The 14743-nt window shown below is 38.4% G+C and overlaps 1 protein-coding gene across 1 annotated transcript in view; it reads left to right on the plus strand.

Moving 5' to 3' along the window:
* The window catches only part of Potea (POTE ankyrin domain family member A), a 77556-nt gene that overhangs the window by 15836 nt on the left and 46977 nt on the right, over positions 1-14743 (plus strand). The window contains exons 9-18 of the mRNA XM_050146738.1: positions 1095-1215; positions 2677-2738; positions 4524-4617; positions 6014-6042; positions 6137-6209; positions 6296-6308; positions 8036-8155; positions 9665-9821; positions 11360-11441; positions 13827-14015. Coding sequence (XP_050002695.1) covers positions 1095-1215; positions 2677-2738; positions 4524-4617; positions 6014-6042; positions 6137-6209; positions 6296-6308; positions 8036-8155; positions 9665-9821; positions 11360-11441; positions 13827-14015 — 940 coding nt within the window. The remainder of the gene's footprint in view (positions 1-1094; positions 1216-2676; positions 2739-4523; positions 4618-6013; positions 6043-6136; positions 6210-6295; positions 6309-8035; positions 8156-9664; positions 9822-11359; positions 11442-13826; positions 14016-14743) is intronic.

A 14743-nucleotide genomic window follows, 5' to 3' on the forward strand; every position in this document is an offset into this window, starting at 1 on the left:
CAGACCCAAAAAGATGAACATGGGATGTACTCACTCATAATTGGTTTCTAGCCACAAATAAAGGTCACGGAGTGTATACCTGGTGAACCTAAAGAAGCTAAACAAGAAGGTGAACCCAAGAAAAAACATATAGTTATTATCCTCTTGGCTAAGGGAAGTAGACAAAATTGCCGGGGAGAAAATTGAGACCCTACAACTATTTTTAATTCAGGGAAAAAAGAATTTGCTTAATCATAGAATTTTCACAATACATCCCTACTGTGTTCATGTTTTTCCCCATGAAAATCTCTTGTCCTGCCTCAACCCTTCTCTTGGTGTTCTTCTCCGAGAATAATACTATCTCTACTTTTATGCCATTTATACATATGTAAGTTACACAGGAGATAAAACACGTGAGATTTGCCTTTCCGAATGTGTTTTATTTAATGTACATTAGCTGTCCTTCAAACAGTTAACACAGCATCACACTGTTCTAATATGGGAAATGATAAACTTTATGAGTTCTTCTGTGCCATACCAAAAATTGCTGTTTTTATGACGTTTTGCACAGATATTTTTCTGAGTATATTTTACTCATTCTTAAATTTCTGTTCTCATCTGTGTGTCTGTGTGAATGTCTACCATGTCTGTCTGTGAGGGTGCCACCAGGGGGGTCAGCATTTGATCCCCTGGAGCTGGAGCCCCAGGCAATTGTGAGCCACCTGAGGTGGGCACTAGGAGCAGAGCTTGGGTTCCCTGGAAGAGAGGGAAGTGTTTTTAAACACTGAACCATCTCTTGAGAGATGAGTATATGTTTTGTTTAGCATATTCCAGTTGTGTTGCTGCCCGGACTTGTAATATTTCTCCAAATATTCAAATCATAGAGTAATAGTTGGAAAGCTAAGAATGAGAATTTAGCTCTGTCCTCATTCTTTATGAGCATATGATTGGTGTTGTATAAGCATGGAAACAATTATATTTCCTTTTGCTTTTTAGCATGGACTGAGAAAGATTTGTCCTCAAAGGTAATAAGATTTTTATTTTTTGCCATGAATCATTAAATATGTCCTGCGACATATATAACATTTAAATATTCTTCTTTAAAACCTATTTAGTCTGCCGCTGAAGTCAGAGAATCTGTGGCCACTGAAGTCAGAGAATCTGTGGCCACTGAAGCCAGAGAATCTGTTACAAATGAAACAATAGAAAAAACAGAGCTGCTCCCATTCCTACCAGGTACATTCTGCAAACTGGATCACTTTAGATAGAAATAAAATGTATTAAATGCTTGCAGAAAGTGCCACCCTGATTCTGTTCCCCCCAAGCTGACAGTACGACTTGATATAAATGCAAATGTTATGTTAGCACCCATGTTTTTAAAAAAGAGTATTTATGAGGAGTGCAAGATAAAAATTTTAAGTGTATGCTCAATGAGGTGCTTCCACTTTTGTATTTCAGTGTCCCAAGCTTCCAGTGCGGGGTCTCTGCCAGAAGGATTTGCAGAGGGAGGTTACGATACTCGTGTGATTTCTCCACAGTTTAAAGATGCTGTTTGGAGAACCGGGTGCAGTGCTGCATGCCTGCAATCCTAGGTCCGGAGAGACTCTAACTAGACATCCATTTTGCCCAGGAGGTTTCAGACCAGTGTGTAGAAAGTAGCATATCAAAATCAAGAAAAGCAATTTTATTCCTACTAGGGGAATCCAGCCCATGTTGAAGTCTGGATCTAAAGTGTTTTTTTTTTCTCCCTTTTTTTTGTATCTGTGAAATTAGTCCTATTATTCAGTCACGTGTCCTATTTGTAAACACAAATCACTAATTACAATTTCACATGATTGACTTTAGATTTTAAAGATACTTATAAAAAGTGTCTTGGCTGCACTTAACATTTTTCTTCCTTTCATCCCCTCCCCCCCCCAAAGTCCCGTTATGCTTTACCTCTTAATTGTCAAATCACCCACAAACTAGAGAAAAATTCATCTCTAATATTTTATTTCCATTCTGCAAAACCTCATGCCACTTACTATCAGAATACAAAAATCATTATTGAGTAAAATCAAGAAAAAAACTGACTCTACAAGGGTAATGGCAAAGATTGACAGCTCTCGTGCTGCGGTGAGAGGGAGACGTGGGAGGAATAATTTACAGTCCCCCGAGAGCTGAAAGCCGAAGTGAGGGAAGACTCGGTGCACTAACCTGACATTAGGAAAGAAAAATGTGCCCGACCGTGGCGCAAACATTTTCACATGTCGGAAACCGTGTGACCACAGGCAGCAATGTATGACTTTGCTGTCATTTTGTGATCAAAAATGCTTAGCAGATGGTTTAAAATGCAACATTATAAGATAAAAATTAATGTGCGTTATGAATTTATTCGCTGCCAGTGTCTTTGGAAATTGTTTCTGGAGGCTTTAATCGCTTAGGTTGAGTGGATGAGTGGATGTACAAATCCTAAAGATGTATGGCACCCTCTGCTGTTTATGAGGAAATATCCGATGACCCCCAGGTTGAGAACCATCGCTTTAGCCCTCTAGAAACTTCCAGCTCAAGATAGCCTTAACTGTAATTCTACTTGGTAAGCAACAACGCAATGTTGTTTTTAAGTGGTTTAAACAGTCCTTTTAACATGCAGACAATATTGCTTTCTATGAAGTCTATGTAATTTAATTAAATAAATGTATTTGCCCACAGAACCAGAGTTAGAATTGATATCAGTGGAGGAAGATATTCCCGATGAAAGTGAAAACAATCAGCTGCTGGTATGAAAACTTTAATTTTAAATGTCACACAGTATTGCTTTCCTTTGTTTAGTAGTATCGCATCAGCCACATGAAGTCAAGTTTTTAGATTACTTGCTAGAATCGATAAATTCTAACGAAATAGTGAATGTTTAAAATATTTTCCCTTGTTATAAAATTTAACCTAGCAAGTTCCAGAGCAGCCAGGGCTACACAGAGAAACCCTCAAAACAAAAAATGAAACAAAACTTTAAAATATTCTTATACACCCTACTAATTTTTAGTTAAACTTGAAAAAAATTGTCATTTGAGATTTTGCACAATGTGTTTTGATCATAGTCCACCAACTCCCTCCAGACCCAGCCCAATTCCCTACCCACGTCACCATGCACAGCCCCCACCCCTTTAACCATGCATCTATTACATTCAGTGGAGAAGGAAGAGGAACTGAAAGCTGGGTTCACAAATGGCTCTCTATTTAGCTTGATGTTGGCTTTGGTTTGCTGTATATTGCCTTTATTATGTTTAATTCTATGTTCCTTGTATTCCTGCTCTCTCCAAGACCTTTATCATAAAGGGGTGCTGGATATTGTCAAAGGCTTTTTTAGTATCTAATGAGATTATCACGTGCTCTTTTTTCCTCATTTTGTTCATATGGTGGGTTACATTGACAGATTTTCATATCTTGAACCATCTCTGCATCTCTCAAGCAGGGAGGGGGAGAGCGGAGGATGAGTGGGGGAGCGGGAGGGGAATGGGAGGAGGGGAGGAAGTGTAAATTTATGAATAGAAAAATAACAAACAAACAAAAATAATAAAAAAGCAATACCTAGCCACAAACCTAGCCCTACACAAAGTACTAGAAGGAAAACTCCAACCCAAGGAAGTTAGCTACATCCAAAAAAATACAGACAATAGATGATCTCACAGCAGCAAATCTCAAGGAAGGGGAAAACACACGCAATAACATCACCAACAACAAAAACAAAATAACAGGAACTAGCAATCACTGGCCATTAATATCCCCTAATATAAATGAACTCAACTCTCCTATTAAAAGACACAGATTAACAGATTGAATACAAAACAGAATTCATCCTTTGCTGCTTACAAGGAACACACTTCAGCATCAAAGACAGACTTCAGAGTAAAGAGTTGGGGGAAGATTTTCCAATCAAATGGACCTGAGAAATAAGCTGGTGTAACTATCCTAATATCAACATATACACACTCATGTAAGCATTTCTCTAACAGTAACCATTTTATACAAAAACTTACATGATTTAAAGATTGTTTACCCATACTAAACAACTTCTTTAGTGTTTTGTTTATACCTAACACGACAAGCTAGGAATTCTTTTTATGTAAAAATGTCTTCTTCTGCCTCTAAGACAAGTTCTATCATCGGGGAAGTATTCTAAATGTTAAACATTATACTTTATAGCTAGTGGTCCTATTTTTCAATAAAATTTGCCTAAATAAGTATTTTTGAGAATTCTCCTTTCATGGGAATGCAAGGTAGAGTTAGGTATTTAGAAGTTAATTCTTATTGAAACGTGCAGATTAGCCATTATTGTATACACACATTTGCTTCCTCTGGCTTTCCATGATCAGTTTGCAACCAAATGACAGAAAAGGATTAAACTGATATAAAGAGCATATACAACATCCTCATCAAGGGCTTTACTGTCTGTACAACTTATATTTATTTTCTAGTTTAATTGCTTTTGAAGTTGGAAAAAGAGATATTTCCTCAGAAGGCAGCTACGAGACATTTATGTAATGTATTGACACTTATTTTAACAGAGTACCTTGGAGCATCTTCCACAAAAGAATGTTGGCCATTTATCTGGTACAGGATATCAAATGGGAAACATTAATATCAGTGGACAAATGAAAGGTAGGAATAGAATTTTATTTTGAAAACTATGTGATGACTTACTTATTCAAAACAGATGACTGCCACGTGATACTAAAAGTATTATAAGTATTTAGTAAGAAATAAGAAATTTAAATAGCAAGTTGAATAACGTCAAATTCTAGCAACATGCTTAATGTGTTACAGAAAGATCTGGACTATGAGGTACATTACAGGGTTTTCTAGCACCCAAGGAATTCTGAGATTAAGGAAAGGATGGAAGGAGAATGCAAAACAAGAACAGTGTGATTGGAGGGAGTGAGTGATGGGAAATGAGGCTTTATATACAGCAGAGAGGGCAAGTTATGAGAATAGTTTAGCTAAATCATGGAGCGGCATTATAGATGCTATAGAAACATAAACTAAGCTTCCAGTATTTAAATATGTCTAAGAAGTGGACTACAATATCCCTATACTTGTTTAATACATACGACATGGATTTCACATGTAACAGGCTTCTACTATCTTTTTATTTATTTTATTTTATCTATTTACCTGAAAAGTCAATTTACATTTCCGTTGGATAATCACATTTCACTACTGATGTCTTGCACATTATGCTGCACATGTGGTTCACATAACTTCTCATATGATTGAGAAGCAGTAGGATATGTAAACTAGGGTCGAGTGGTGGCGGTGCACGCCTTTAATCCCAGCTCTCGGGAGACAGAGGCAGGCAGATCTCTGTAGGTCTGAGGCCAACCTGGTCTTCAGAGTGAGTTCCAGGACAGCCAAAGCTACACAGAGAAATCCTGTCTCGAAAAACCACACACACACACACGAATACACCAAGATATCTAAACTAAATACAAAAATTGAGCCACGCCAGTCAACAACAAGAGTGTAGGAAAAGAATATTGTAACTTTTATTTTTTGGAAGAACACCATCAAAGATAGTTAGTTCAGAGAACTTTCTTGGAAAACTTACCACTAGTGTGTTCTTCATAATTTATGGTGTGAACTGAAGAAGGTAACAAATATCATCCTTACCGATCCAAACTGTTGACAGTATTTTAGTGACATATATGATGTCCCACTCTCCCCACATCTTTGGCAGTCCAGTGTCCACAGAGTCATGCTTTGCTCTCTGGTTTAAAGGTCCTTTTTCTCCTCATCCATCAGTGCGCTCGCCACATTGGCATGGGTGCCAATTCTGCTTCTGGTAGAGTCAGTAGATTCACAATCTCCGCTGAAAATATTTGTTGAAAGCTCTTCTCTTATTTTTATTCATGGTATTTCTTTAACATAGCTGCCTCAATCAGAAAACAAGAAAACAACCCAAAAGTTGCCCAATCCCCCCTTTAATTATTATTAAAGGAAAACGTGAGGACTCAGTTTGATAACATTATGATTGACTGGTGTCCGTTTGGCATTTTAGAGTTTGACGAGGAGCATTCTCAATTGACGGTAATCACGATTGTACTTTATCTTGGATGATGAGCATCAACATTGGATGACATATGCAATATTTACTAAGTGTCCTGTTTCAAAACCCATCCAGACTCCTATTGAAATCAAAGATGATGATTTCAAAGAAGCATCGACAACAAAGAACACGCCAGCCTTCAAATCAGGTAAACTATGCCATAAAATTATCCTAGATAGTAGGAAACATTTTAAGATTTTCCAAGTGCTCAGAAGTTTCTCATTCCCTCTTAAGAAAAAAAGTCCAGGTGGGTTTGTGCCTAGTCTGATTGTAACTTGTTGTGCTGTGTTTGGTTGATATTGGACTACTCTTTTCTGATGGGGGAATAGGGGAGTAGTGGATCTGGGGAGAGGGGAAATAGGTGGAGACTTGGGAGGAGTTGGAGGGAGGGGAACTGTAGTTGGAATGTATTGTATGAGAGAATAATAAAAAACTTCATATATTTTACTATTGTATTGAGCTAAATACCTCAGAGGTCATTGTTGGCGTAGATAATTGAAAATAAAGGCATTTTCAGGGTATTTTAAGTGGCAATAATTAGATCTTAATTTTTCAAAGCAGGTTAAATTGAGAATATTACTGAGAGAGTGAACGATGATTTAAATCATGAGGTATTTTCCTCTCAGGATTTTGGAGAACCGGAAGGAATAGTGACGATTAAGAAAGACAGTGAAGGGTTGGGAAGCCCATGTAGAGTCAGTCACAGATGAGGAACTTGGGAGTAGTCAACTCATTTCACATGAGCTTCTCATGCTATCCTCCAAATTCAAGTAGAGAATATTTTCCTATATAGATTATTGGAAGAAGAGCGAGGGGGGAAAACCATGGCGGGTGGCTGGCACTCAGTTCTCCACTGACCATGGAAAACACGGAGGCAGCAAAGGCCCTGGTTATGTTAACTTCCCATCTAGAGTGGGATGCACATGAAGAAAGAAGCCAATTTGTAGAAGCGCAGGTTTGGTATAATCCAGTGATAACCATGCACTACAGTGGCAGGACTGTGTCTTGTGTAAACATGGCTACATTTCACATGGAACACCTTAGTAATATCTCCTGTTAGCCTGTAAAACTAGGATATCTTTAAACTTTGGCAATCAGCCAGCACTAACAACTTCTTATTCCTACCACGTGGTTAGGTTCACACACTATTTCCAAAGTGCTCACTAAAAATGTTTCAGGTGTGAAAACTAGGGGCAACCCAGAAACATGGTCCTAAAAGTAGTTTACACACACGCAAAAATGAGCAATGTTTTCAGGAGCGCAGATTCTCCTTTCTCTAAACATTGAGTCTTCTTTGAGCTTCCAAAGTTTATCATATATGAAGGTCATGGCAAACTCTCATTCAATACTGGCATGAATGATGCTGAACTCTCTTGCTAAACAGCCGTTCTGCTTCTTCCTACAGTCAGCGCTTAAAAATAATTTTGGGTCACAAGATCATCCCATAATCCCAGTTTCATTTTGTCTTCCAACAGTTAGGAATGCCATACTGATGTAGGTTGTTTTCCTTCAATTAGAAGAGAAAAACAAAAGGGATGTCTCCAAACTAAAATTAGTAATATTTTGAAAGCTAGAAACCTGGAATATTTTTATAGTAATTTTATATGGAAGGTATACTTAACTTTATCATGCTCACAAATAATATGTCTCTGACTCTTTAGATTCCCTTGAAGAATATGCTCAATGGAAGGTAATACGTTTTAGATTTTATCTTGCATCATTTAATTCATACTATTTATAACAAGCAAATGTTACTTTTAAAGAGATGTATTATTTTTGTCTATCCACCTGAGGGTATGTGTATATGTGTGTGGTTGTAGATTTGCCTATGCATGCATAGAGGCCATAAAATGGCACTGGATGAGTTTAGATGTGTTTGGTGGATGCTTGGCTTGTTACTTGGGTATCAGATTCCCAACTCTGGTCTTACTGTTTGAACAGCAAATGCTCTTAACCACTGAACTGTTTATACAGTCCCACAACGGCTATTACATGTCTTGTTTTAAAACCTGTACAGATGAAAACTCCTCTTCCATGCAAAGCACCAGCAAGGAAAGAAGTAAAAGCATTTGGCCCAGGTACAGTCCGCCGTCTGTCTGGGAAAATGCTTCAAAACACAGAATGCACATGGTCTTTGAAGTGTCATTCCCCTGCTCTTCAACTTTCACGTGAGGATTTGGTACAAATGAAGTGTCACTGTTGTCATTATCTTTCCAGGAAGTTATTCAGTAATTTAACATACTCTCTTCACATTTCTGACTATAGCTTAGTGTCAGAACTCAAAACTCGCGTTTCTGAATCAGCATGCTTCCTACGGAACACCTGCATGCATGTGCAAAAGTCAATGGATTTTGCATAGTTTAAAAACACTTAGATGAATATTGTTTGTAGAGGTACCTGCTTAATAACGGTGCAGAGACTAGAGTTTTCTTGATATGGCACATGTATGAGGTATTCTGAGCTATCTGACTAGTTCACTAAGTACACTATGTACACTAAGAATTCAATTGGGGGAATAGTAAACTTTAGTTGAGAAAGTGCTTCTATCAGGTTGGCCTGTTGGCAAGTCTGTGGAAACATCTTAATTAATGACTACATTGGTGCCACCCTTGGGCAGGCAGTCCTGTGTTGTATAAGAAAGCAAGCTGAGCAAACTTGTAAGCTGCCTTCCTCTGTGGTCTCTTTGCTTCGGTTCCTGCTCCCAGGTCCTGCTGGGAGCTCCTGCTTTGGTGATAGAGTAGGAAGTATAAGCTGAAACAGATCCCTCCTCCATAGCTTGTTCAATCATAGTATTGAAAGGTAAAGTAGGACTATTAGAGAGGAGTGCCCGGTATGATCTCATTTGGTTTTCTTATGTTTCAGGTTTGCTACTTCCTGGTGTGTCCATTTTCTTTAGTAGAATAATTTGTGCGTGCGTGTTTGAGCTCTGTACAGGCCTTATTCATGGAACTGACTTATTGTAGAAGTGACATATTGGAGCTTCTGATAGTTGATCTATTTCCTAAGTGAGTGTAGGACCAAGAACACAGCAAACAATAGCAGCAGCAGCAACAAAAAATGAGAGCAATCAACAGACACCTTTCAAAGAAACTTCAAATATTTAATGGATTCAGTTTCCCCATCAAAATATACAGGTTAACTGAACTAATTACGAAACAGAATCCATCTTTCTGCTGTTTCCAAAAAACTCATCTTACCTCCAAATATACATGATACCTTAAAGTGAACAGGTGAAGATTAGTGTATTTCCCCTCCCCCGACTCCACAGATCCTTGCCACCTCTCTACCCACCCAACTTTGTTCTCCCCTTTTTTAAAATATAAAAACCATGAAAAGGAAATCAAAATAAACAAATGAAGAAAATCAACACGACAAAAAATACGCCAAGATAAAACTAAACCAAATAAGAACACCCCCCCCCCACCACCAAAAAATATGGAGTTTATTTTGTGCTGACTCATGGGCATGGAACTGTCCCTAGAGTGTGGTTGCCACTCTGGTGACATACCATTTGAGTGAGTGATTTCCCCTTTGTCAGAAGGTAGCGATTGCAAATAGCTTCTTGGCTAGGCGTGGGAACTTGTGTCCACTCTGTCTTTGTAGTTCTGGCATTGTGTCTGGTTTGAATCTGCGCAGGTCTTACCTATGCTGCGCAAATCTCCGTGAGCGCATCTGTGTTTCAGTCCCGCTGCACCTGAAAGATGCTTTCTCTTCGGAATCACCCGTCTGCTCCGGCCTTACACCTTCTCTACATCTGCTTGTGCGTAGACCCCTGAGTCCTGAGGGCAGGGGCTTGATAAAGACACCCCACTTAGGACTGAGGGCTCCCACATCTTTCACTCACTGTGCATTGTCCAGTTGTGCTTCTCTAGGTCAGTTCTTACCCACTACAAGAAGAAGCTTTTCTGACGAGGGTTGAGGGAAGTACTGTTCTATGGTGACCTCATCATGTCATTAGGAGTCATCTTATTGCATGTTCCTTTAGCAGAAAAGTACCAGTAGGTTTTCTCTTAGACCCATGGCCTTCCAATCTCAGATTTTTGAATTCTTTACTGAGGGTCCAAGAGTGGGCCTTAAGTTCAATCAGAAAGTGGTAGGTTTCTCTCATAATATTTGTGCCACTGTATGTCCCGCAGGCAGGTCACTGTTGCTGCAGGGTTGTAGCTGATATTGTAGGTTGATATTGATAAAATAGTTCTCCTCCAGTGATGTGACTAAATCAAAGTTCCTAAATTAGTAACCGAATGCCTATTTTGTATTAGCACTAATTATTAGATTTTTCTCTCTGTATTTTATTTATCAAATTGTCTTTGTAGTTTATCTTAACTAATTATATGGATTTGTCAGAATCAGACGTATACTCATCATCAGAGGAAGAACAAGAATGGCCTAATGACAATGAAGGGGAACACCTAAAGGTACATACATATTTAAATAGATTCTTGTTTTAAGATTTTCACTGGCAAATGCTGAATTCATGGATTATATGTAGTTACTTTTTGACTTCCATTGAGAATCATCAGACTATGATTTAATATTTAATTTCAAACTATGTAGCTAGGCAACACACTAGTTTTAGAATCAATAGTGGCATAAAATAAACTTTATCCTTGGATTTGTTTCAATTAAAAGATCATGTTTGGGTAATTTTCAGTCTTTTAATGTCTTCACATGTTAAAGGCAGTCAAATTTGAGTTATATCAGTCAGAAATTAAAATTTTGAGCAGCATGAGAGCTATTTCCCCTGAATTTAATTCACGCCGAGGAATTATTATCTTAGTGACTCAAAATTGTATTACCTATTGTTAAGTATTTCACAACTTAAAGTTTCGATGCCTCATTTAGTTCTCTACTTGTCAGCATCTCTGTTATCTGAGAGACATGTCACCCACCCTATTGCCTCTAAGGAGAATAATAACTATAGAATGTGACTTTTGGTGTTATCCTCCAAAGAATAAATTTCAATCAGTCAGTGGCTGACTGAATCAATTTCAGTTAGCAAATGGGTCGCATACAATATTAGTGAATATTCAATAGGTAGTTATAGGTATAAGAGAATAACTCGGGTCTCCTGATTTAAATATATATATTTTCCAATGAAGTGCATGTCCCTCTTTCTTTTATTCCTTAGTTTCCTTCCTTCTTCCTTCTTTCCATCTTCATTAAATTGTGTTTCCATCCATGACTGTTTCATTTTGAATACAATTAATTTTAAAATAGAAATTAATTTTTTTTGAAAATCGATTAGGAAATCTTTATGCAACTTAATATTGACACTAATTTAAAAATATGTTCAAGCAACCTCAACCAATGGGCACTGCACATTCATCCATGGCTGAAGATGAAAGAGGAGTCAATGCAGTAAGTGACCAAGAGAAAGGTAAGAACTCTGTTTGATTAAATTCCATTCAAGAGGCTCAGGGAGATTTGTTATAAAAGCATTTGCTACTGAAGCCTGACAACTCGAGACGGATCCCAAGGACCCATGTATGAAGCCTCATGTGGTGGTGTATATCTGCAGCAAAATGGGAGGGCAGAGTAGGAGAATCAGCCAGCAGTGTCCAGCCAGCTCTCCTCTAGCATGCTGTCCAGCTGAAAGAAAAAGAGAGGCCTTGGCTCAATGAGGTGGAAGTTGAGAGGCAACTGGGACCTCTGACCTCCACATGTGCTAATTGTACACACACACACACACACACACACACACTTGAAAAAAAATTAAAATCTACCTGACAATTCTTAAGACAGAGGGAGTGAGATATTTTCCTACCCACCCCAACATAACCTATTACATATTTAACTTCTATTATTTTTAAATGGAGGGAGGTGGAGAAACACTCAGTTGGTAATGTTTTTCAATTTTAAGTAAGGATGTGAGTTTGAACCCCTGGACTCACATAGAAATGCCAAGCCTGGTCACATGTGCTTATTAGGAAAGCAGGAGCAGGAGACTACCTGGAGCTCACTCACCAGCCAGCCTGGGTTCATTGGTGAGCCCCAGGGCAGGAGAGACTCTGCCTTCAAAGGAGTGGAGAGTGCTCTTGAGGATGACGCTGAAAGTTTCAACTCAATTGCTTATACACCTGCAGACATATGAGCACCATATTTCTCCAAGTCTGGGAAAACAGGTTAAATCGAGAGCCACACTCCGAAGTGGAGATGAGCTACATTATTAAGTGTTTCTCAGGTGATGAATATTAAAAAAACGAGAAGTAACAGTGGGGTTGAAATAAAAGTGAAGACATCCAAGAGCATAGGAAGGACATGAAGAAAAATCGGGTAGTTTTGTTTGAGTAGAGACTGCAGAAATAGTTATTTTAGAGGATGGAAGGATATTAGCCATGCAGGAAGATGTATCTTAGTGGCAAAGATGCATGTGAAGTTCAGCTGCAAACATCACTGTCCATGCTCCTTAGAATTACACCGTGTAACTTTAAGCTTCACATAAAGGTTTCACAATGCGACTCCTGCTGAACACTATATTTTCAGCTTTTTCCAGCTACTATCAGGTACTCTGATTCTACTAATTACGACTATCTTTAGACTGATATTCTTGCTATTTAACGCTTCTTTGCTATAGCGTTTCATGCCCTGGGTCTTCCCTCCATCTTTCAGAATTGATTCCACAGGAGTCAAGTCCAGACTCTTCTGAAGGACCATCCATCCCTGACACACTTGTTTACATGTTTCTAATTCTGGTGTCAGATCCCAATGACTCAGGACATAATTTCGAAGCAAAGAGACTACTCACACAATACAACAAGCCAATAAAATTTTGGAAAAAAGCACACCAGGACTGTACATTATATTGACTGTTGTATTGATTACTAAGGTAATTGGTTAGGTTAGTATATGCTAATTTTGTGAAAATTCAGTTTATTTTTATTTGACAATCCTGTTTTATTACTGTAAACTTCTTAGGGATTTTTATTACATTTTAGATACTGATCAGACCTTATGCGAAATATTTACTTAAAAATGTAGGGTATTTTTAAAAACATCTTTAGTCCCAACATTGGGAAGCAGAGGTAGGTGGGTCTCTGTGAATTTGAGGCCAGCCTGGTCTACAAAGCAAGTTCCAGTAAAACAAGAGCTACACAGAAAAACCCTGTCATATGAAGAAAAAGAGGGGGTTGTATTGTAACCAGAATGGAAAAAAAGAAATGTAGTCTTCATGATAATCCATATCTACCAACAAAGGAGAAATACTGATTGCATAATTATTTTTACCATTAATATGGAGGTTATTCGAATTGGAAAGCTTTCTTTAACAAAACATTGACTTGTGTATTTCCCTAGATTTTATGACTATGTTCTCCTTCCTGAATTAATAATGTGGAGAAAACAGATTCTTATTCTGAAAGTTCGACTGGCAGTATCTCCAGTGTCAGCTGCTGTTCATTTTAACATCTGGGTTAGATAATAACTTTTCATGGAAGAGGTCGCCTTTCCCTCCATCAGTTAGGAGCGGAACACTGGCATCGGTACCAGAGTCTTTTCTATTTACCTGTGTTTATTGAAATCGGAATCTCACTTTAAAAAGTTTCATTTCATCAAAGTTAAAAACCTCATTTTGTGCTTGACTTTTACTTTATCTCCTAATAAGAGTTTAACAGAGCAAGCAAAGTAGGATAAATCAAACATCGATCTTAAAAGAAATAGTCCCAATGATAACTCTGGTGATTATTTTTCACACTGTTTCTACATGAAATTTTGACTGACTTTGTCATGCTAATCTGCAATTAATTGCAAGTGTCTGGTTTTCCAGGTCTTCATTCTGAATACTCTGAATTAAAGGTAAAAATGTTCTTATTTTGTATCCTTAACGTCCTACTATATGACGTACAGGCGTACCATCAAACATCTTGTTTCAAACTCATGCAGGATGCCATTGAAAATCAAGACTTAGTGTTAATGGAAGACTCAACAGTGAAGCAGGAAGAATCACTCACGGCAGGTACATTTATCAGTAGCTATTTCCCTGAAACGAGCGCTTATGAAATTCAAAATGTCCAGTCTTTTATTCCCTACAATATACTTCTTTAATTTAGTGGAAGGACTAAATATATGAAATGTGAATATCATTTCAGCATGATTATCTAACACACTGAGTTATTTGCTGATTAAGATTTGGTTTTCCACAAGAAGAGTTTCCACTTGCGCACTTCGGATCAGCTCAGTTGTGTCCCAGTTTTGGAATCCACATGTTTCCTAGTGATAAGTTGAGATCAGGTATTAGACGCCAGGATGCACGTCTTCTTGAGCATTTCCTCAAAGTCATCTGTGCATTCACATCCAGTTAACCGGGAGGCTGAGGCATGACCAGGAGTGCTGAGCGTCCTAGGAGTATCATGTATTATGTCACAGAGGTTATGACAGAATGCCCGAAACCTGTGAAAGCGCAAGGCCAAATGAATCTTAGCATGCAGAAGGGAGGTGGGCAGGAAGCCCTGTCTTCCCCTGAGAGAGGCGGTGTCAGTGTTCTGTCAAAGTGCAGACCCAGGTATACTGACCACACTCCCGTGTGTAGAAGGAGCAGCAGGAAGTCACTCCCACCTCACCCGTGGAGTGCCATAGACCCAAGAATACACGGGCAGCACAAATTGAACATAATTAAAAAAAAAAAAAAGGACACAAAGTGAGGTGTATAGGACTAGATCTGGGAGGAGCTATGGTGAAGATGAT

The sequence above is a fragment of the Alexandromys fortis genome, unplaced genomic scaffold (assembly GCF_014885135.2).
Source record: "Alexandromys fortis isolate MF-2015 unplaced genomic scaffold, M_Fortis_MF-2015_v1.1 scaffold_55, whole genome shotgun sequence".
NCBI lineage: Eukaryota > Metazoa > Chordata > Mammalia > Rodentia > Cricetidae > Alexandromys > Alexandromys fortis.